Raw genomic sequence first — 23,442 nt, forward strand, 5'->3', positions numbered from 1 at the left:
AAAAAATAAAATAAATACCGAAGAAGGTTTGCATCCGACCGCGACGGCGCTCTGGCTGCAACTGACGATGGGGTCGCACATTTGCCGGCAAATGCCGTAGAGGCCATCCGCATCGTTCGTACGCATCGGATTGAATGCTCTTTCGGGGATCCTCGTCGGCATTGCCGATGTCCGATGCGTACGACGCGGTCAAATGCGCGCAGACCCATTTGAAATAATGTAAAGAATACTAAAATCCGATGCGTACGATGCGTGCCGTCCGTACGATGCGAACAAGTGTGCTCCTACCTTAAGGCCACCAATTGCGACTTTCCACGGCAGGTTCAGTTAAATTTTTCATTTATTTTAGATATGTGTCAGACGTTCAGATAGAGGCTCTAGTCATTTGTTAATATGGCTAACCAGTGGAGGGAGGTGAAGAAAACAGTGCCAGTGTTTAGCAGGAAAAAAAGTCATTCGAGATTTTTAACACAAGCAATGGTTAAGATGGGATATACAGACCTAAGGAAGAGATTCCATGTGTTTATTAAGGAAGCCGCCAAACTGTACCCACCTCCATCGCCCTGAGAATATCCATACCACACCGGTAAAGCATAATGGTATAATTTTTGAGGTCCCTCGTTAGGCTATGTTAGGTTAGATTAGATTAGTCTAGGTACATGCTACAATAGAACAAAGTATGCCATCCCTGCTGCCATTTTGTACTATATCAATTTTCTTTCTTATCTTTCCTGTAAACCAAGAGGATTTCATGAAAAGTAACACAAATCTGCACAAAATATATTAACGATATACACATTTGTTAACAGATAAAAATCCAATCTGACTGATCTATTTTACTCACCCTTTTCTAATGTATGCTCATCTTGCCTTGCCTTCTCAATTGTCCAACACACTGAAGTAAATGTAATCATATATATAAATGATATCAAATTATCTAAAATCCTTTCATGATCTTACTTTTCATTCTTGGCTTGAAAACCTTAAAAGATATTTTCATGGCAATTCCCTTACCCAATTCATTAACATTTTATGAGACAGGAACTCTGACTTCCCAGTAGTACAGTCCAGCAGCTCAAACATTGGGACCATCTCACAAGCTCTCTTACCCACGACAATAATGAATGGATACCCACTCTGTTTAGCCTCCATTACGCGCTTCCCTATAGTGAGTCTATCCCGATCATCCACCACCACTTCATCCAGCAGGCCTGGCATTCCACTCATCACCTCGGCCAAGTGATCCACCCACAGTGCACTACTTGCCTCCTTGCTTCCTTTCTGCAAAGCAATATTTAAATAATACAGGGTATAGTAATTCACTTTTAACTACCACTTAATTCACTTGTTCTTCCAAAATATATGCTACAAATCATTATGAATTTGAATCATGCCATGGCTCTTCACTTAAAAAAGTAACTTGAGTTTCTACACGTGTGTGTGTGTGTGTGTGTGTGTGTGTGTGTGTGTGTGTGTGTGTGTGTGTGTGTGTGTGTGTGTGTGTGTGTGTAATAATAATAATATAATAATAATAATAATAATAATAATAATAATAATAATAATAATAATAATAATAATAATAATAATAATAATCAGTTTAACATCTTACAATCTTGCAGCTGCAAATCCGCATGTCACATCTGCCAAAACAATAATTACTCCCAGTGAGTTTCAAACATTGGATCAGAGGGTGCTGTGAACTCATCAGTAACCCAACTGTGACCTCAATGAACATTTCCCTTTGTCTCTCAACACAAGGGAGCAGTCACAACTTGCCTTCTAAAGACAACTCTCTTCCCTCACAGAAAACTAAATACACCTAATTACGCACACACGCACAAAATTCTAAATTAAATATAGCGACTCCTACACTAGCCTTTGAGTCCCTATCTGGGAGGGGACCACAAATGTCCCCCGGTCAGACTGCTCTTCTGGTATTGACCCTGAGTGTCTTGACACCCCCCTCAACTTTTTCCTCACTAACTTCTGCATCTTTTCTCACTGAAACACAGATGTCTGAGGCAACTGACAATAACCCCTTTTCTGTTCCCTCCTATTTTCTCTATCCTCATTTTCAATCCAAAGCTGAATTTTGTGTCCATGTGTGCAACGACTTAACCTGCTCTTATGCCCACACTAGAATCTTCTGAATTTTCCACCACCTGGCTACAACTACAATCATTAACCTGCTCTTATGCCCACACTTGAATCTTCTGAATTTTCCACCACCTGGCTACAACTACAGAGTCAATCTCAAACTAAATTTGTCTGCTGTATATCTCTCACCTAACTCCTCTGACTATAAGAAATTCTTTGACTACTTAACTTCCAAAGTGGACCACATTCTGACTCTCTTCCCCTTTGTGGAGATCTCCATTCTTGGAAACTTCAATGTTCATTAGTTTTGGCTTCCTTCTCTCTTCACTAATCATCCTGGTGAACTAAACTTGAACTTTGCTATCCTCCATGACCTAGAGCAACTGCTGTAACACCCTATTTATATTCCTGACCAGGATCACCTGAAGATCCGCCACCCCAGCCGCACTCGGGGTGGCAGATCTTCAGGTGAGACAATCTGCGGTGGCGGATCTTCAGGTGATCCCATACTTTTAATGAAGTAAACTTTTTTCTGCATTTTTTATATCCACTCAGTTTTTTAATGCGTTCATGTTGTTAGGTTAGGTTAGGTTAGGCTAACCTAACCTAACCTAACCAAGTGAGAGAGTCTGAGGTGGCGGATCTTCAGGTGAGACAATCTGGGGTGGCGGATCTTCAGGTGATCCCTGTGGGGTGGTGGATCTTCAGGTGATCCCCTGACCATCTTGGAGATACACCCAACATTCTTGATCTTTTCCTAACCTCTAATCCTTCCACTTATGCTGTAACCCTATCTTCTTCATTGGGCTCCTCTGATCACAACCTCATATCTGTGTCTTGTACTATTGCTCCAATCCCTACTCAGGATCCCCCAAAGCAGAGGTGTCCATGGCATTTTGCCTCTGCTAATTGGGAGAACCTGAGGAGGTATTATTCTGATTTTCCTTGGAATGATTACTACTTCTGTATCAGAGACCCATCTGTGTGTGCTGAGCGCATAACATAGGTGACATTGTCTGGCATGGGGGCGTACTTTCTTCACTCTTTCTCTCAACATAAATCTTCTAAACCTTGGTTTAACACAGCCTGTTCTCATGCTATACATGATAAGAGAAGTAGCCCACAAAAAGTACTTGAGGCTTTTATCACCAGAATCTCGTGTATTATATTTCTGCCTGAAATCATGCCAAGTCTGTCCCCCAACTAGCCAAAAATTCCTTATCAATAGAAAGTGTCAAAACCTTTCAAAATATAACTCCCTCATGATTTCTGACACCTCACCAGAAACATTTCCAATAACTTTGCTTCTTCACTTTTCCTTCCTTTATTTCAACCTAATGGCACTACTGGCATCTCATCTATTTCTAAAGCTGAACTCTTTGCTCAAACCTTTGATTCAGGGCTTATTCCTCCAACTCCTCTACCCTCTGACTACTTCATGCTGCCCATTAAGATCCTAATAGAAAATGCCATCGCTGGCCTCAACACTTGGAAGGCTTACGGACTTGATGGGATCCCTCCTACTGTTTTCTGAAACTGTGCCTCCATACTTGCATCAAGCCTAGCCAAACTCTTCTAACTCTGCCTATCAATATCAGCCTTTCCTTCTTGCTATAAGTTTGCCTACATTCAACCTGTTCCTAAAAAGGGTGACTATTCTAATCCCTCAAATTACCATCCTGTTTCTTTAATTTCCTGCCTTTAAAGTTTGAATCTATCCTCAACAGGAAGATTCTTAACATCTATCACTTCACAACCTTCTACCTGATTGCTCTACTGGTGATCTTATGGCTTTCCTGACTTTCAGGGATTTTTGTGAAACTTTTTCTGTTGCCTTAGGCTAGTGGTTTTCAAACTATTTAGTATGATGGCACACTAAGAAACAACTAGCATTTTGCGGCACACTTACCCTTTTATATATATATATATATATATATATATATATATATATATATATATATATATATATAGTCACCCTTGATAAATATGAATTACAATTTACAATAGTTTCATTATATTATGTACACAAATCAAAATCCCACCCCAAATTTTCACAGCACACCAAGGAGATAATGGCGGCACACAATTTGAGAATCACTGCCTTAGACATATCAAAAGCTTTTAATAGAGTCTGGCACAAAGCTTTGATTTCCAAACTATCCTCATATGGCTTCAATCCTCTCTGTAACTTCATCTCAAGTTTCCTTTCTGATCATTCTATTGCTGATATGGTAGATGGTCACTGTTCTTCTAAATCTATTAACAGTGGTGTTCCTAAGGGTTTTGTCCTGTTACCCACTCTCTTCCTATTATTCATCAATGATCTTCTAACCCAAACTTCATGTCTTATCCACTCCTACACTCCTTGCACATTTCAACATCTTTTCATAGACATCAGGAAATAAACAGTTCATGCAAGGAAGCCACAGAATGCCTGACTTTTGATCTCTGAAATTTCTGATTGGGGGAGAGCAAACTTAGTATTGTTCAGTGCCTCAAAAACTCAATTCCTCCATCAGTCAATTTGACACAACGTTCCAGATAACTATCCCCTCTTTTTCAATGACACTCAACTGTCACCCTCTTCTACAATGAACATCCTCAGTCTATACTTTACTTACAATCTAAACCAGAAACTTCACATCTCAACTCTAGCTAAAACAGCTTCTATGAAGTCAGGTCTTTTGAGTTGTCTCCCCCAGTTTTTCTCACTCCCCCACTCTCAAGCTGCTAACTCTGTTCAGGGGCTTTATCCATCTATGTATGGAGTGTGCTTCACATGTTTCACTGGTGGAATCAAAAACTTTTCATCTTATCAACTCCTCTCCTCTAACTGACTGTCTTCAGCCTCTCCCACATTGTTGCAATGTTGCATATCTTGCTATCTTCTACCACTATTTTCATGCTAACTGCTCTTCTGATCTTGCTTGCTAACTGTATGCCTTCCCTCCTCCTGTGGCCTTCCTGCATAAGACTTTATTCTTTCTCTCACTCCTATTCTGTCCACCTCTGTAATGCAAGAGCTAATCAGTCATTCATCACTTTTTCTGGTAAACTTTGGAACTCCTTTTCTACTTCTGTATTTGCTCCTTCCTATGACTTGAACTCTTTCAAGAGGGAGGTTTCAAGACACTTATTCTTTAATTTTTGATGACCACTTTTGACTCTGTTCAGGGACTGGGACCTCAATGGGCCTCTTTTTCTTTATTATAATTTTGTTCCCCCTGACCAGTGCCCCCTCACGCATAAAAAATAAATAAATAAAAGAAAGTGTGTGTGTGTGTGTGTGTGTGTGTGTCGTATACTATTCATGCATTAAAGTAATGAAATACACAGGATGTGTGGTGGTAGGATGAAGCTGGAAAAACACCTAAACAAGGGAAACACATACATATGTACAAGGTTTGTTCACAAAGTTTTCAACCTTAAGCCAAGACAGAAAAAATGGTTTACTTTAGTGGGATTCTATGTCTCATGTCTATCAAAGTAGGCCCTCTGATTCTATATAATTAGCCTACCAGTCCTCCCATTATTATAAACATTTCTGGAAGTTGTATTCTCAAATGGCTATCAGATGCATCTTTACATACTTCATTGTCTTATTGATTATCTTATCACCATCTTCATCTTTGTGAACTACCAGATATCAGAAGAATATGTATGTTATCATAAGAAATTTAGTGCTTGGCTATGAAATCTTGGAAGACATCCAAGCTGTAAGAGTCAGGTAGGTAGTAACTGCCTTGTGACAGTGTTTTGGCCCATTCTTCACAATTACCTAATCCATGATTTCATGGCCATGCATGATTGCTTTTTGTGATATTTGTTTATTCCTTGATCTTGTTACAGAAAGGATCCCTATTTGAGAACCAAGGAGACATTTCCATAAGAGTCCTTCCAAACATGTTTCTCGCAATGGAACATTCAACGAGCCACTAAATGAGGCACTTTGAAGGGCATAGCACAGATTTAGAACCTCAAATATGAGCCACTATTTCTCCCTTGGTTTAAGGTCAGATAACTTTTGAGCAGATCTTGCACAAGTTCATTAAAATATGTTGAAAATCTTGATCCAAAGAACTGAAAACTAAGAAGTTATGAAGCCTGTGTTTTTGTGCATTTGCTATGAAAACAAACCTTTGGACCTATCAGGCAAATCTTGAAGGGCACAATTTCCCAAGGCCACTTTATGTTTTTGTCTTCAGCAAGCACCTCCACACTTGCAGCCAAAAGACGGGACACTCCAATGCCATAACAGCCCATCTGAAGCAGTTCTGGTTTGCCCGACTCATTTTGGTATAACGCTTTAAGGGGTTTTGAATATTTTGTTCCCAGGAGGAATGTATGTCCTACCTGCAGAAAAAAAAAAATCATTACATTAGTGTTACTAATAGTAATTAAATTAATTCTTTAAAAGTGTACAAAGAGGGTCTGTCATTTCAATCTTATGAAGGAAACATATTCTAACTTACATCATTACTACCAGAATATGTTACTCATTAATATTTGCAGCATTACAAGACTGGAATAGTACATAGTAAGCATCACAAATCAAGTCTCTTGCACTTAATGATTCACATTAGAGGAAAATATGATCATCTCATAAAATTTTGATGCACTAATCCAATAATCACATTACACTGCCTAAACACTTAGGTGTAATGGTATTCACTTAAGAATATTTAGAGTGGGTGTAGGCAGTATGATGTCTACACTCACAAAATATTTATAAGTTTGCATTTAAGAGATTAGTGAGGCATTGCAAACTTAGAAGTGACCCTAAAAAAAGTTACCATTCTTCCTATCTCATTTCCCTTCAAAAGCCAGTAGTCTCACATATACATACATGGCCTAAGATTCTAATAAAACCATTGGTGCTAAATAACTGCAAATGAAATTCATATTTGGAGTAATCAAAATGTATCCCTTTGACAATAATGGTGGTGGCACTGGAGCAAAGGAGCCTATGCACCTACAGATTTGTCATTCAGCACATCATGCAGGTTGCAGTTTTTACATGACTTAAGTAGTAATTGGGTTCAAGTGCAGTTTAACAAAATACATCCATAGCACTTATTATCACACTCAACTTGTAGATCACATCACTTGGAGCATTTCTAATGGTTACACCATGTGGTGCAAATAACAAACCACTCACAAATTTCTAAATTTATATCCATTTCCTCGCTCTCATCCTTCCTCTTGACCCTGCACTGGCTCAATCGGTAGTGCGTGTGTTAGTATGTTGGTATGCAGATACTGTGACAACATTATGTTGCCATAGTAACTAGTCATGTGGCAGGTATTTTATTCACCGTTGCATTGTTGACATATTTTTATTGTACTAGATGCAAATTAACTATCATATTAATATGCAATCAAATAAGGCTTTGTGTAGCACGTAATGCCACTAATTCAAATGGCCTGTGTAGTTTGGAATCAGTCCGCATATAATCCTCCATGAGGGTATGAAAGGCAGCAGGGGTGCTGCCACATCAGTTATATCTTCATCATGGCGTCATCATGGCGTCAGACAGGTGCATGGATTGCGATTTGGGCCTATTTGACTTTTCCTGTGCTACAGTGGGTAACCTAGGAATCTGTACATCTTAATTTTGAGAGTACTTCCAAATCGTTCTTGTTAGTGTGGTGTGGTGGTGTAATATTAGGTTAGATTAGTATCCATAAAGGGAGTCAAGGGGGAAGCCCCAAGCCCTCCTGTTAGTTTAGGTTAGGTAATGTTAGGTTTGGTTAGGTTAGATAGTTACATTATGTTACATTAAAATCCTTAAGGGGGTTGCAGGGAGGTCAAAGCTCCCTGGCTAATTTAGGTTAGGTAATGTTAGGTCAGTTTACTGACCTTAACAGGGGGTTGCATGGGGGGGGGCAAAGCCTCCCCCAGTTAGGTTAGGTTAGGATAGCCTTGAAATTTCCATTTATCAAAATGTGCCGTTTCTCATCCTTAGACTTTTCAAGAATGTCAAAAAAGCCTCATAATGCCTTTCCCCACCCAAAAACACTTTTCCCACAAGGTACCAAGCATGTTGGGCACAGGGAAAAAAGAAAAACAATAGGGTATTGTGTTAAACTGCCATTTTACCAGTATTTCTCATTATCAATAACTCGTAAGGAAATATGACGGAGTCCAGGTTCATTCTGAGAGAGAGAGAGAGAGAGAGAGAGAGAGAGAGAGAGAGAGAGAGAGAGAGAGAGAGAGAGAGAGAGGCAAGAATTCATAGGTATTTGACAATTACAAATATTCCATGATATTTCTAACCCAAAAGCCTAACAACCTACCTGCCACTCCAGGCCCGGTTTATGAATCCCTATTATGAAGGGAAAAATATGAATCTTTAAAAATAAAGATGCAGGTTAATTATAAATTTCAACCAACACGCTCCGCTTTTTTTCTTTTCCCTTGTGATGGGAAGGCAGTTTTGTGGCGGAGACGACACTATGTAATCCAGGTTCCAAGGTTGTTGGCCACAGGGATGATGATGGGAATATATGAGTAAAATGTGACATTAAGTGTTGATGTATAGTCCCTGGCTGGCTCTTTGTCATTGTCGGTCACAGGAATGGTGTTAGGATTAAGCAAGTAGAATACGTTTTTGATTATAAGCCACAGGGATGATGATATTATACGAGAACAATGGGTTTCTGAAGCAGCGAATGTCCAACTGGTCGGAACTGCTCACAGACCTCCCCTATCGGTGAAGAACGGGAGACTGCATGAACAGGAGGCGGCGTTGGCGCAAAATTGTTAAATGTGAAGCTCCGAAAACATGAACCTCCATGAACGCTCATTATTGGCTGGCTTAAAAAATCGAACCCCATGATTGGTCAGAGGCTCTATTGACGTAATTGTAGTCCAGCTATACTATTTCAACCATAAAATCACAATAGTAATCAAACAAAGCATCATTTTTACCTTTGATAACACTATTACGTAAGGGTGATGTGGTTCCCTGTGAACAATCCCCAATATATATATATATATATATATATATATATATATATATATATATATATATATATATATATATATATATATATATATATACGAGTATATATATATATATATATATATATATATATATATATATATATATATATATATATATATATATATATATATATTCGTTCTTATTCTTAATTTCATTAGGGTACTGTTTGGACTGAAAAAAAATTCCGAATAGTGATTAACGCATGGGAATGGTCAAAGCAACGTGAATTGTATTTATTAGAATTGTGATAAAAGCTGAATGTGCTGGGTTCCCTCGAAACTCCCGTGAGAAATTCCCAGATGTGATTTAGTTCCGCTGGAATAAACAACTCAAATCAGCGTGTGTTGTGATGTTACCTCAGTACCATAACAACAACATTATTAAAATATATTCAAATACCATAGAACATTAAATTTAATTAATAGTATCAACGTGTAGAGAAAATTATAATATATTGCATAAAATAAGTCCCCACGCTGTTCAGTAATGATTGAGCATAAAGGGGGAGTTGTAGGATCCGGGTCTGATTTATATATATATATATATATATATATATATATATATATATATATATATATATATATATATATATATATATATATATAAAATTTCCTGCACTGTAACGCTTTGATTAGAAAAAAAATTCTTCCGTCATGAAATTCCACGGTTTCGTCCGCCACGAGACGCATCAGTTTTTTTTTTTTTTTTTTTTTTTTTTTTTTTTCATATTTTAGACCGTTTTCCTTTAGTCTCCCATGAAAATCTACGGTTCTCTTACCGAGTACATTAGAGAGCACGAAATTTTAGGCCTAGCTATTTTTCTCATTTGTATACGAAAAATAAAATTATATATATTTTTTTCGTAAATACAGCAAATAATCGTTGCCTTAGCATTAATATTCTATTTACTTTAAACAATTAAACACTGGTTTTAAAACTACTTAGAAATATGGCGAAATATAACAGAAAATTCCCCCCCCCCTGTCCCCCCCCCTTAATTAAGCGTGAAATGATGAATCGCTCTCGGCCTATATACAAAACCAATCGGAGTAACAAAATTAAACTATGTACGTTTTTTCAACATATTCTGATGCATATATCATGTGAATTTCAAGTCCCTAACTGCAATAGGTGAATTATAGTCATCCCTTAAACTTTATGACGCGATATCTCAAAATGGCGAATTTTGGCATATAAAAATTATCTCCTCCATTATCATTCCTGTTACACATATATGAGGTATAGCAGCTTATGAAACTATGAGAGGCGAACAACATCTATTATCGAAATTTTTGTTTGGAGTTGATTTTGATTTTTGACAAATATTTGTCTTTTTTTTTTTTTTTTACTTTTCATTGAACAAGAAATAAATAAATAAATAAAAAGAATAAATATATATATATATATATATATATATATATATATATATATATATATATATATATATATATATATTATTGTACAAGAAAAAACGATAGCAGACATTGTTTTCCTATCCTTCCTGATTAAAATGTTTTTCAAATGAAAGAAATTGGCCAATAAATATGGGAGAAGATACGAGTTGAACATAGGCAATTTAACATAGCACGCAGGGAAGCCACAGAACGCCTGACTTCTGATCTTTCTAAAATTTCTGATTGGGGCAGAGCAAACTTGGTATTGTTCAGTGCCTCAAAAACTCAATTTCTCCATCTATCAACTCGACACAACCTTCCAGACAACTATCCCCTCTTCTTCAATGACACTCAACTGTCCCCCTTTTCTTCACTGAACATCCTCGGTCTGTCCTTTACTTGTAATCTGAACTGGAAACTTCACATCTCATCTCTAGTTAAAACAGCTTCTATGAAGTTAGGTGTTCTGAGACGTCTCCGCCAGTTTTTCTCACCCCCCCAGCTGCTAACTCTGTACAAGGGCCTTATCCGTCCATGTATGGAGTACGCTTCACATGTCTGGGGGGGTTCCACTCATACTGCTCTTCTAGACAGGGTGGAATCAAAAAAGCTTTTCATCTCATCAACTCCTCTCCTCTAACTGACTGTCTTCAGCCTCTCTCTCACCTAACTGCTACCAGAGAAAGGGATGAATGATTGAGAATACTGGTTAACTCTTGCGTTAGAGAGGTGGACAGAATAGGGGTGAGAGAAAGAAGAAAGTCTTGTGCAGCGAGGCCGCGGAAGGAGGGGAGGCATGCAGTTAGCAAGATCAGAAGAGCAGTTGGCATGAACATACATATTTTACTTTTACATTACATAATTCAAAATTTTGTAGTTTAGAGGGAAAATATTTCATTGCAAAAATTTCTGAACTATAGGAAGTTTTTAGGTCTGATGATATATTCTCATTTTGTATAAGGGTTGACTATGTGATATCTCTGGAGTTTTCTTCAGCAAAATTTTTGATGGACTGGAAGAAGTGATGGCAGTAGTGTGCTCACAATATAAAAAGAAAGGCTGGATAAATAAGGAGGCTGGATAGATAAGGAGAAAGGACACTATTAACAAACTCAGACTCAGTCCGCCACAACTAGCTGAACAACTAACTACAACATAAAATCCACAAAAAGAAGTCTTACCTCTATACCTGCAACTTGATGCACATGACTCCCACACTTATCACAAGAGTCACTTTTATCACTTGAGACCAGTTCTGCATTTTTAGAGTTGCCACAGTTATCACACACACACAAAGTGTCTTCCCCTGTGGGTGATATGTAGTGGTACTCATGGGAATGGGTGCCTCCTATGCTCCCACAGTCACCAGTAACTGTGGAAGTAATTGGAAGTAATATTTATAAGTGCTGTATATACAAATGCCATCATTATACTCTGCATTTGTCAATGCTGTCAGTAACTTTGCCACCTAAAAAGACAAGAATATAGTAACTTTACTCTCATTCACTAACTGATATATAAATTTCCAGTCTTGTTTTAAATCTGTATAAAATTTACATAATTCCAACAAAAACTATGATTCATTTGTAAGATACAAGATTAAATTTATTTGGATACTGTAATCAGTATCTTGTAACTAAACTGGCCAACATGACTCTGCAAATGTCTTAATCCTCTTATTAAAATAACTCAAGTCATAGGAAGCAGGGAAAACAGAATCAGAGCTCCAAAGTCTATTGGTGAAAAAAATGAGAGTAAAGATACTGGTTAACTCTTACATTAGTAACATGGACAGGATAAGCATGATTAAGTAGAAAGTTTCAGTTAGACAGTGGTAAACGGGGAAAGTGAGAGGAAAGAGGACTGTTGTCAGTGCTTCAGACACCTGGCTCACAGTGAGAGAACGATGAAGCTTAGAAGAGACATGATGGAGTTCCACTAATTTTAATTAAAATATTAGCCAATCATTCTTGCATAGTATAAAACTGAAATGGCTATCACAAGACTTGGAAAGAGAGACATACCCAAGTATAAAGAAAGAGAACCCACACAATATTTTATGACAAAGATCAGGAAATCCATTTCTCAATGGATCAAAAGATGTGTTAGAAATTAAAGAAATATAAAAACAGTTAGGTTTATTTTGTATCTTACCTTTGAGAAACGGAATTCTAAGGCGGTGAAAAATACGGTCATAGGCACTACATATTTCTTGATAAGTGTCATGTGCTGCTTCCACAGAGTTGTCAAAGGTGTACAAATCCTTCATTATAAATTCTCTGCATCTGAAAGCAATTTTGTTATTGTCTTTTGATGCTCTCAGAAAAGACACATAGTCAGTTCGAATAGCATCTACATAAAAAAATAGATAATAAAAAAAATCAGTTAAAATATTATTATTATACATTACTAAATGAACTATTAAGAATTTCATTATATATCATTAAGCTTTTAAGAAAATTTTATGTTATGCAAAAGCAAAGGCTAAAGTACTACACCACACCTTAATAGACCGAATCGTGGTTTCATCTCATCCCGAAATTTACTGTTGATTTGGTACAAACGTAGAGGTAACTGCCTGAAGGAGAATGGGTATATTTCTGACATTAAAGATGTTATTGCCTCCTCATGGGTCTGAAGATTAAGAAAAACATGAATACATTACTCTTAGGTTTTCAGTGTGTGTGTGTGTGTGTGTGTATTTACCTAATTGTATTTACCTAGTTGTGCTTTATGGGAAAAGAGCTATGCTCGTGCTGTCCCATCTCCATATATTTTAATATCCAACTTAGCCTTGAATCCATGTATACTTTCTGCATTTACTATCTCCTCATCCAGACTGTTCCATACATCAATACTTCTATATGGGAAACTATACTTTCTGATGTCTCTTCTACAAGCACTCCTCTTCAGCCTCTTTCCATGTCCTCTTGTGTCCCATGTATCCCAGACCATTAAGTTGCTCCGGTCCACCTCCTCTACTCCCTCATATGCTTTATATATCGCAATCAAGTCTCCTCTTTCTCTCCTCTTTTCCAATGTTGGTACATGTATCCTTGCCAGTCTCTTTTCATATGACAAGTCCCTGATACTTGGTACCATCTTCATAGCTGCTCTCTGAACTCTCTCCAACTTCCTTATATCCTTTTTCTTGTATGGTGACCACACTACTGCTGCATATTCTAGTCTCTTGTATGGTGACCACACTACTGCTGCATATTCTAGTCTAAGTCTTATCAGCGACACAATCATCTTCCTGACCAGCTCTTCATCCATATATGCAAAGGCCTGCCTTATTCTTCTCAAGAAGTTATAGGTTTCTCCTGTAATTTTGCTAATGTGGCTCTCTGGGGTCAGGTTCCCAGCCACTGTAACACCAAGATCCTTTTCCTCTTCTGCTCCACTCAACCTTACACCATTCAACACATGATTTCCTTTTACTCTTCTTGTACTTTTTCCAAATTCTATTACTTTACACTTCTTTAAATTAAATTCCATTGTGTGTGTGTGTGTGTGTGTGTGTGTGTGTGTGTGTCATTCACCTAAGGTTGTCCGCTGGTCACCCAGCCAGCCATTCCCATACTTTTTCCAAATTCTATTACTTTACACTTCTTTAAATTAAATTCCATTTCCAGTGTGTGTGTGTGTGTGTGTATCATTCACCCAAGGTTGTGTGCTGGTCACCCAGCCAGCTGTTCCCGTACAGAAAAAGCTCATGCTGATTGATCTTTGGGTAGGACTAAGACCACTTACACACCACACACCAGGACAGCAAGGTCACAACCCCTCAGCTTATACATCCTGTAGTACCTATTTATTTGCTGCTAGGTCAACAGGGGCTATATGTTAAGAGTCTTGCCTATATGCCTCACCACAAAAATGGGCAAGCCTCTTAATGTGTAGCCCCTGTTCACCTAGCGAAAAGTATGTATGGGATGTAACCTGAAGGTGTGTGTGTGTGTGTGTGTGTGTGTGTGTGTGTGTGTGTGTGATAGTGAGTGTGGACACAGAAAGCTACACAACTGAGGTGAATCTAATTGAATGTTATATTAGAATATGGTCTACAATAATTATATTATGTACAGTACAATAAGTCCATAATTAAACATTTTTGTACCTAAAGTGCCTTGGATTAAATTACAAAATATAGCTATGAGAACTTCTATTTTACTGTTTTATTAATGAAACCATGTATTGCAATAAAAATCAGACATGATGAGAATACTGCTGGAAATTTACAAATGTCACCTCCAAACAGACTTAATGTATGATCATGCACCATATGCAACATACTGGGCTCAGGACATATTCTTTCCCATGACGATCTTCAATTTTTAACAACTCCTGTCCTGTAGATTCCCAACGACCTGCAAAGGAAATTATAGTAAATTACAACTGGCAACATGAGCCATCTTTTACAAGTGGTGAGGAAAAAATAGACGTGTCTACCATTAACACTGTAACGCAATGTAGTGTATCTTGACATTATCAGAATGCCATCAGGAGAGTTGAACCAAAGATCTGCTCTGACTATATCCTATATAAAGTTACATTGTACATTTTTTAATATCTTTCTACCAGTGTTATTGGTAACAGCAGCAATTGATCTATTAATTGGTCTACTAACTGCTGTAAAGAATTTTAGATTTTAGAAAACCTTGCAAATGGGCAAGAAATGTGTTTTACTTCAAGGGGACCTGCAGGATTTTTGTAAGGGGAACAAAATAAAAACAATTTTACAGTTTTCTTTTATGTAGGACAAATTTTTATTGCCAAGGGCAACAAAAATCTACTAAGTCTACTATGTGTGGTATTATATTTAAAAATAAACATAATTAAAAATATGCATAGGCTGATATTTTCCAAATGGGAACAACTATCCCTCCCTTAACTTTCGTGACTAAGCAAGTGTAATTGTTGTATTATTACTTGCCTGTTTTCTTCCACAGGTCTCCACTTGTGAGTAATGGCAAAGATAATCTTTGAGCTCCAATACAACTCATTTCTTTATCAATTAGCTTTGTAAGTTTCATCATCACCCTCTCTCCCAAGGGCAACAAAGCAAACATCCCATTGCTTCTTAAACTGATGATTCCTGTGTCCATCAACAGCTGCAAAAGAAGAACTGAGAGAATGCTGGCTAGAAAAAATTACATGCACAGAAATGCAGTTACCTATACAGAAAAAAAAAAGAAAGCACATAGTTACTACGTCTTGATATTGAAAAACGATGCATAACCATGCACTAAATTGGTACATTAATAGAAAACACTATCCTTTTAGTCTTGAGACAAAATTTATTATCCTGATATATTTTTTGTGCATTTTGAATTAATATGGTACCTGTTCCTTGGCAAAATCACTTTCATGCTTACTTGCCCCACAGGATAGCCACTTGTGGTACTTCACCTGTGCTCCACTTTGTAATTTTCCCTAACTACCACTTACCAATCTCCATGTGACCATAAAGTCAAGGGTTATTTAAAAATTAGATAAATTTGCAGCTTCAACCAATACTCCCATACTCTTTATCTCTTTCATTAAAGCCAACAAGCATAAAGGCCTGGTGGGAATGTGGGGTTAATTGGGTGGGGAAAGCAAAAATGAGGCTTTTTGACATTCATGAAAAGTCTAAGGATGACAAACAAAATATTTTGAAAACTGGAAATTTCTACACTATCCTATCCTAACATAACCAACCTAACCTACCTTAACCTGGAGGGCTTTACCCACCGTCCCTGGAACCCCCCTTTAGATCACTAACCTAACCTAACATTACCTAACCTAACCTCCTAACCCCCTCATAAGGTAAACTATTGTAAACATTTTGTAACCTACATTGTCAGTCATCACTACATACCAACAGTAATTACTTAACAAAAAATACCTTACGAAGTGTAGCCATGGTCTGACACAGTACAGACAGTCACAGGTGCTGCTCCCTCCTCTAAACACACATGCCTATATGTGATTGGCTGACAAATTTCCATGTGACCTGATTCACAGCAGGTAACCTCACATCATCATAGATCTTAACACACGACTCAACGTTACGTCAGCATCACGCATGCACACCATTGATAACAAACATATGAACACACTTAGTATCCCACAAGAGATGACTGGAGGTGGATCTAAGCTAGAATTGACTTAAACCTTTAAAATTCTCATCTGGTTATTATTAATTTCTGACAGGGTAAACTGGTTAGAAATACTCACTATAATAGTGAGATGTAGATCCTGTGAAGAGTTACAGTTACATAGGGTGTATTGGTTGAAACTGCTATAATACCTAAAATAAATTGAAATATGAGCTACCAAACCTCTTAAACAGGGACTTCGATATTTCATTTATACTTGATTTACAGACTTGTTTCCATTGTCAAAATACTAAAGACAAGATGCTGACAGCGAAATAGGTAAAGATTTTTTTATGTAGGAGGGGCACCAGCCAAGGGCAACAAAGATCCAATAATATTAAAAAAAGGCCCATTGAATGCCAGTCAATAAATAGGGTCCAAAGTGGTAGTCAAAAATTGAAGGATAAGTATCTTGAAACTTCCCTCTTGAAGGGGTTCAAGAAACTTCCCTCTTGAAGGGGTTCAAGTCGTAGGAAGGTGAAAATACAAAAGCAGGCAGGGAGTTCCAGAGTTTAGCAGAGAAAGGGATGAATTATTACATTAGAGAGGTGGACAGGATAGGGGTGAGAGAAAGAAGAGTCTTGTGCAGCGAGGCCGTGGGAGGAGGGGAGGTATGTAGTTCGCAAGATCAGAAGAGCAGTTAGCATGAAAATAGCGGTAGAAGATAGCAAGAGATGCAACACTGCAACGATGAGGAAGAGGCTAAAGACACAGTTAGAGGAGAGGAGTTGATAACACAAAAAGTTTTTGACTCCACCCTGTATAGAAGAGCAGTAAGAGCAGAACCCCCCCCCCCCCAGATATGTGAAACATACTCCATACATGGATGGATGAGGCCTCTGTACAGAGTTAGCAGCTGGAAGGGTGAGAAAAATTGGCATGGACATCTCAGATTGCCTAACTTCACTGAAGCTGTTTTAGTTAGAGATGAGATTTGAAGTTTCCAGTTTAGACCATAAGTAAAGGACAGACTGAGGATGTTCAGTGTAGAAGGGGACAGTTGAGTGTCTTTGAAGAAGAGGGGATAGTAGTCTGGAAGGTTGTGTCGAGTTAATAGATGGTGGAATTGAGTTTTTGAGGCACTGAACAATACCAAGTTTCCACTGTCCCAATCAGAAATTTTTGAGAGATCAGAAGTCAGGCATTGTGTGGCTTCCCTGCATGAACTGTTTTCTTAGTGAAGGGTTGGATGTCTATGAAAAGACATGGAAAAGTGCAGGAATGGATAGGACAAGAAGTTTGGTTTAACAGGAAGAGAGTGAGTGACATGACAGAACACAGGAACACCACTGTTAACAGATTTAGGAAAACAGTGACCATCTACCATGGCAGCAATAGAACAGTCAGAATGGGAACTTGAGATGAAGTTACAGAGCTCGAGAAGAATAGAAGCCATAAGAGGGTAGTTTGGAAATCAAAGTTTTGTGCCAGATTCTATCAAAAGCTTTTGATGTGTCTAAGTCAACAGCAAAAGTTTCACTAAAATCTCTAAAAGAGGATGACCAAGACTAAGTAAGGAAAGCCAGATCACCAGTAGAGTGGCCTTGAAGGAACCCATACTGGCGATCAGATAGAAGGTTGTAAAGTATGGATATATAAGAATCTTCCTGTTGAGGATAGATTTAAAAACTTTAGATATGCAGAGGATTAAAGCAATAGGACGGTAGTTTGCGGGATTAGAACGGTCAACTTTTCTTTAGGAACAGGCTTAATGTGATTTACCGGAATTATACCCTTAAATTTAGTGCTGACTCTTTACTTTTTGTGAGATCGAGATGGCTTCATCCTTGGTCACAGTGGCATCCTTGGGTTTCACGCTGAGGGGCTGGAATAATTTGGAGACTTTGTGGTAGTGCCGGACAGCCTGGACATTTGACAGCTTATAATATCTCGTCAAGCGTGAAACGTTAAGCAGTGCCATTGCCACTGTAGCTGGGGAAATGTGTTCAATAATCAAAGTAAAGGTTTGTTCAGAGCCGTGAGATTATGATCTATGAGCCCTAGTAAAAAGCTTTATAAGCCGCCGAGCTAGACTTGGTTCTGTCACACGTAAATTTGTTTATATCTTGATCTCGATCTTGATGGTACAGGTGGCCCGGGATCACTCCTGAGCCAGGCGAGCCAGCCCTTTGGATCGGCAGCTCCTGTAGTAGGGAAAAAAAAAAGAAACGAACAGCATCCTCTACGCTAATCGTTCTTACATCTGGCACGCCACATCCTCTCCATGAACTCTTCTACCGCCTCAATCATCCTTTCATTCGCCTCTACACAGTCTCAGCAACGGTATAGATCCAACTCGGCCCATTTGATGTAACCAACTCGGCCCATCGCCTGTGCCAAGTCGGCCCATTTTTTATAGCCAACTCGGCCCATTGCCTGTGCCAACTCGGCCCATTTAGCATAACAGTATGTGTTCGTCAATCTTGTTTCTTTTTCTTCCACATACACTGAATAAGTTCTTAGTACTTTTCTAGTACTTTTCTGTATCTTTACTTTCTTCAGATGTATATTTGAAATGCTGCAGAACACAAGCATAGCAATATTACGCAATGGTAGGTGTAAAGGTTTTATTCTTCCTTTCCATACATTATATAATAACAACTGCATTTAGAAACAGTTATAGGACAAATCGTTTTCCTAAACATTATAAATTATTTGGTTGTTATAATTGAAAAGAAATGCGGAGAAAGAGGGGACCGGGTGGAGGGGAGATAAACGAGAGAGAGAGAGAGAGACGTGAAATGCCTTGCACCGTTGCACGGTGGTGATGCAGCCTCGTGATGAAAAGTGATTTGGGATTTATACTATTCTATTATATATGCATTGAATCCTCATTAAGCCTGAACCATAGCTTACTTAATCTGGTTAGGAACCTTCTTTATACAAGCACTACACTATATGGAGTTCAGTGTATTGAATCCTCATCCAAATTTTGATTGTTCGACTCTCAATGTAAGCTTACTTCAAGGAAAACATTATAAATAGGCGACAGTTTATCACAGTACAACATACTAGTCAAGTTTTTTTTTTTTTTTTTCGGTCTCACAATATACTGTTCTGTTTCATTTACTTTAAACTTGAGTATCTCGAAACAAGTTCATGAACCAAATTTTGATTGTTTAACTCTAAATGTAAGCTTACTTCAAGGAAAATATTATAAATAAGCGAAAGTTTACCACAGTAAAACATACTAGTCACAAGTTACTTCCTCTATGGGTAATGGCTCATCCAGCAGGGCTGCGATCTGATCACTAAGTGTCTTGACACCCCCCTCAACTTTTTCTTCATTAACTTCTCCAACATTCGCGGTCTAAGATCTAATTTTCAATCTGTAGAACACCACCTCTCCTCTTCTAAACCTCATCTTTTCCTCACTGAAACTCAGGTGTCTGAGGCAACTGACAGTAGCCCCTTTTCTGCTCCCTCCTACTTTTTCTATCCTCATTTTTGATCCAAAGCTGGATGCTGCGTTTATGTGCGCAATGACTTAACCTGCTCTCGTGCCCACGCTCTTGAATCTTCCGAGTTTTCCACCATCTGGCTACGACTACAGAGTCACTCTCATACTAAATTTATCTGTGCTGTATACCTCTCACCTAACTCCTCTGACTATAAGAAATTCTTTGACTACTTAACTTCCAAAGTGGAGCACATTCTGACCCTCTTCCCTTTTGCAGAGATCTCCATTCTTGGAGACTTTAATGTTCACCACCAGCTTTGGCTTTCCTCTCCCTTCACTGACCATCCTGGTGAACTAGCCTACAACTTTGCTATCCTCCATGACCTAGAGCAACTGGTGCAACACCCTACTCGTATTCCTGACCGTCTTGGAGATACGCCTAACATTCTTGACCTTTATATATATATATATATATATATATATATATATATATATATATATATATATATATATATATATATATATATATATATATATATATATATATATATATATATATATATATATATATATATATATATATATATATATATATATATATATATATATATATATATATATATATATATATATATATATATATATATATATATATATATATATATATATATATATATATATATATATATATTATATATAATATAATATATATATATATATATATATATATATATATATATATTATATTATATATAATATATATATATATAATATTATATATAATATTATATATATAATATATATATATATATATATATATATATATATATATATATATATATATATATATATATATATATATATATATATATATATATATATATATATATATATATATATATATATATATATATATATATATATATATATATATATATATATATATATATATATATATATATATATATATATATATATATATATATATATATATATATATATATATATATAACCAGCTATTTTAGGTCGACTTGTTTGCATGCAAATGAACGATGTAATTTACTCAACTTTAATTTGGAATAAAAAAAAAAAAAAAAAAAACGTACTATAATAGATGGGAGATTTGCATTAGTTGTATTTATAGTACCAAGTCTTTATAATTATTCACCGATTTTCATGGCATTTTCATGTAAATAAATGCATCTCATAGTTAATATGATCTTAAAAGGGATAAAAATTTACTAGGGTTGAGATATAAATGCATTAAATATCACTATTTTTCCCTAATAGAAAGGCACTACGTGTTATTCTTCTGGCGTAAAGTTCTCGTGTTTATTAAGTGTTGCATTAAGTCATTGCCTTTCCCAAAGCTTGTCAGCGCGTCATTATTGTAAGTATGTAGGTTATAAATGGCATTTGTGCTGTGCTTTGAGAAGTAATTGTAATTATATATAGAGACTGGGTTGTGTTAAAGTGAGCACGTGTTTTCAGTTCTGAAGGTTTGGCGTTGTATTTGTTACCCAGCTCAGCGTTTGTGTAGGAATTAGGTTGAAATTGAGGATATTGATATGTTACATGAAACGCTCATAATTATTTGAGATCCTGATTGGGGTCTGTGGACGCCGGTTGTTGTCTATGGGAACCGGTTGGGGTCGGTGCAACTATAGATTTAATCGCAAAATTTACGAATAAGGCACCTTACTACAATAATGTACATACTGTGCTCGGTAAATTTTTAGTTTCAACCAGTATTCTCATCCTCTTTATATTTTCCACTAAAACCAAAAAGTATAGGGGCCTAGTGGGAATGCGAGTTATTCTTGGCTGGGGAAAGTCAAAATGAGGCATTTTTAACGTCTAGGGGAAAAAAATCTGAGGATGACAAACGGCATATTTCGAAAATGGGAAATTTGTACGCTATCCTAACCAAGCGTAACCAACCTAATCTAACCAGAAGTGGGGTTCGTCCCCCCTTTGGAGACCCTCTCCCACCTTTAGGTCACTAATCTAACTAAACATTACCTAACCTAACCTCCTAACACCCCTTGAGGTAAACTAACGTAACGGAACATTTTGTAACCTGCGTTGTCAATCATCACTACATACCAACAGTAATTACTTAACGAAAAATACCTTAAGAAGAAGTTGAGGGAATTGGCAGTAAACTGCCAGTTTGTATATTCACAGCCAGTACACGTCTCTCTACTATAGCCATGATCTAACTGACGCAACACAGACAGACCTGGGTGCTCCCTCCTCCTCTAAATACGTGCCTATATGTGATTGGCTGACAAATTTCAATGTGACCTGATTTGTAGCAGGTAACCCCACGTTATCATAGGTCTTAATATGTGACTCAACGTCACATTGCCATCCTGCAAACATATGAACACACTTAGTATCCTACAAGAGACAAGTGGAATTGACTTAAACCTTCAAAATTCTCATCCAAAGTTAGTTTCTGAGAGGGTAAAATAGGACTAGAAATGCTCCAAACAATGAGATATAGACCCTGCAAAGGTTTATAGTTATGTACAGTGTATTGATTGAAACTGCAATAATACCCTGTGCTCTTAATCTCAAAATTTACAAACAAGATACTTTACCAATATATTCTGAATCATGCACCTTACTAATGAGATGCTCTCATGCCTGCAGGTAAGTACCATTTACAGCTCATCATGGGACAGTGAGGGACAGTGCTCAAGCAACCTATCAGAAAAGTTAAGGAAAAAATTGTTGTCTCGGGCATTAGGCAACAGGACACTAGGCTAATAACCCACCTTCATTTTCAGGTACATGCTTGTTTTAACCTTCCTTCCCTTTCAGGTACACTAATGTATTCCTTAGCTTACTCCACAGTAGTGCCATTACCTGTGCAGCAGTGAGAAATGGGAGGGAGTGGAAAGATGCAAGTAGAGTCATAAGACTAACAGAATTACATGGCATTGCCCAGGTAAAATTTGGCTCTCCAAAGCATGGCTTATTATTCTAAATCAGTTTGTTTAGTAAAGCTGTTAACCAAACAAAGTTTACTTTATAATGAACCTAAAATATACATCTATTTACTGTTGTACATGTCCTCTGTTGGCAGCCATTAAGAATGCTTCCCCTGAATGGATGCCACCATCAACAATTGGGTTATGGTGACATATTTGCCTGAGTAATTTAACAGTTTTGGATTGGAATTAGTTAAGACATAGCCTATGTCACTCTTCAGATCAAGGGGAACCCCCCTTACCACATTTCATCACAATCCGTTCTATTATTTTTCCTTGAAAAGAGGACACACAGACCGACAGACAGTGTGTTTTATTATACAAGATAATGCACTAGTGGAGAGTGTGTTAATCCACATTCATTTGCTATATGCTGATTAGACTTTTTTTTTTTTTTTTTTTTTA

The 23,442-nt window shown here is 37.2% G+C and overlaps 1 protein-coding gene and 1 long non-coding RNA gene across 7 annotated transcripts in view; one reads left to right on the forward strand and one right to left on the reverse strand.

Moving 5' to 3' along the window:
* On the reverse strand, positions 1 to 22,190 carry LOC135109757 (probable proline--tRNA ligase, mitochondrial). Of its 6 annotated transcripts, none has more exons than XM_064021406.1 (8): positions 22,172 to 22,190; positions 15,432 to 15,609; positions 14,792 to 14,865; positions 13,002 to 13,132; positions 12,653 to 12,783; positions 11,680 to 11,870; positions 6,235 to 6,450; positions 1 to 1,281 (listed from the first exon to the last, which is right to left on the reverse strand). In XM_064021406.1, the coding sequence occupies exons 2-8, from the start codon at positions 15,601 to 15,603 to the stop codon at positions 997 to 999; spliced, it is 1,200 nt and encodes a 399-aa protein (XP_063877476.1). In that variant the 5' UTR covers positions 15,604 to 15,609; positions 22,172 to 22,190; the 3' UTR covers positions 1 to 996. The 6 variants fall into 6 exon arrangements, with proteins under 6 accessions (XP_063877476.1, XP_063877450.1, XP_063877436.1 ...); XM_064021380.1 differs by lacking the exon at positions 22,172 to 22,190 and adding an exon at positions 18,563 to 19,007; XM_064021366.1 differs by lacking the exon at positions 22,172 to 22,190 and adding an exon at positions 18,398 to 18,847.
* The window catches only part of LOC135109788 (uncharacterized), a 7,385-nt gene continuing 5,083 nt past the window's right edge, over positions 21,141 to 23,442 (forward strand). Inside the window, exon 1 of the long non-coding RNA XR_010272907.1 lies at positions 21,141 to 22,994. This is a non-coding gene — a long non-coding RNA (uncharacterized LOC135109788). The remainder of the gene's footprint in view (positions 22,995 to 23,442) is intronic.

This window comes from Scylla paramamosain, chromosome 2 (assembly GCF_035594125.1).
Source record: "Scylla paramamosain isolate STU-SP2022 chromosome 2, ASM3559412v1, whole genome shotgun sequence".
Classification (NCBI taxonomy): Eukaryota; Metazoa; Arthropoda; class Malacostraca; order Decapoda; family Portunidae; genus Scylla; species Scylla paramamosain.

What these genes read in the sequence shown, in the direction of transcription:
- LOC135109757 (XM_064021366.1), bottom strand. Translation starts at nt 18,559, where the DNA reads ATGGCACTGCTTAACGTTTCACGCTTGACGAGATATTATAAGCTGTCA. An exon ending in AGACCTGTGGAAGAAAACAG is followed by an intron (nt 14,866 to 15,431) that starts GCAAGTAATAAT and finishes TTTCCTTTGCAG; the next exon opens with GTCGTTGGGAATCTACAGGA. An exon ending in ATCAAGTTGCAGGTATAGAG is followed by an intron (nt 6,451 to 11,679) that starts GTAAGACTTCTT and finishes TTTTTTCTGCAG; the next exon opens with GTAGGACATACATTCCTCCT.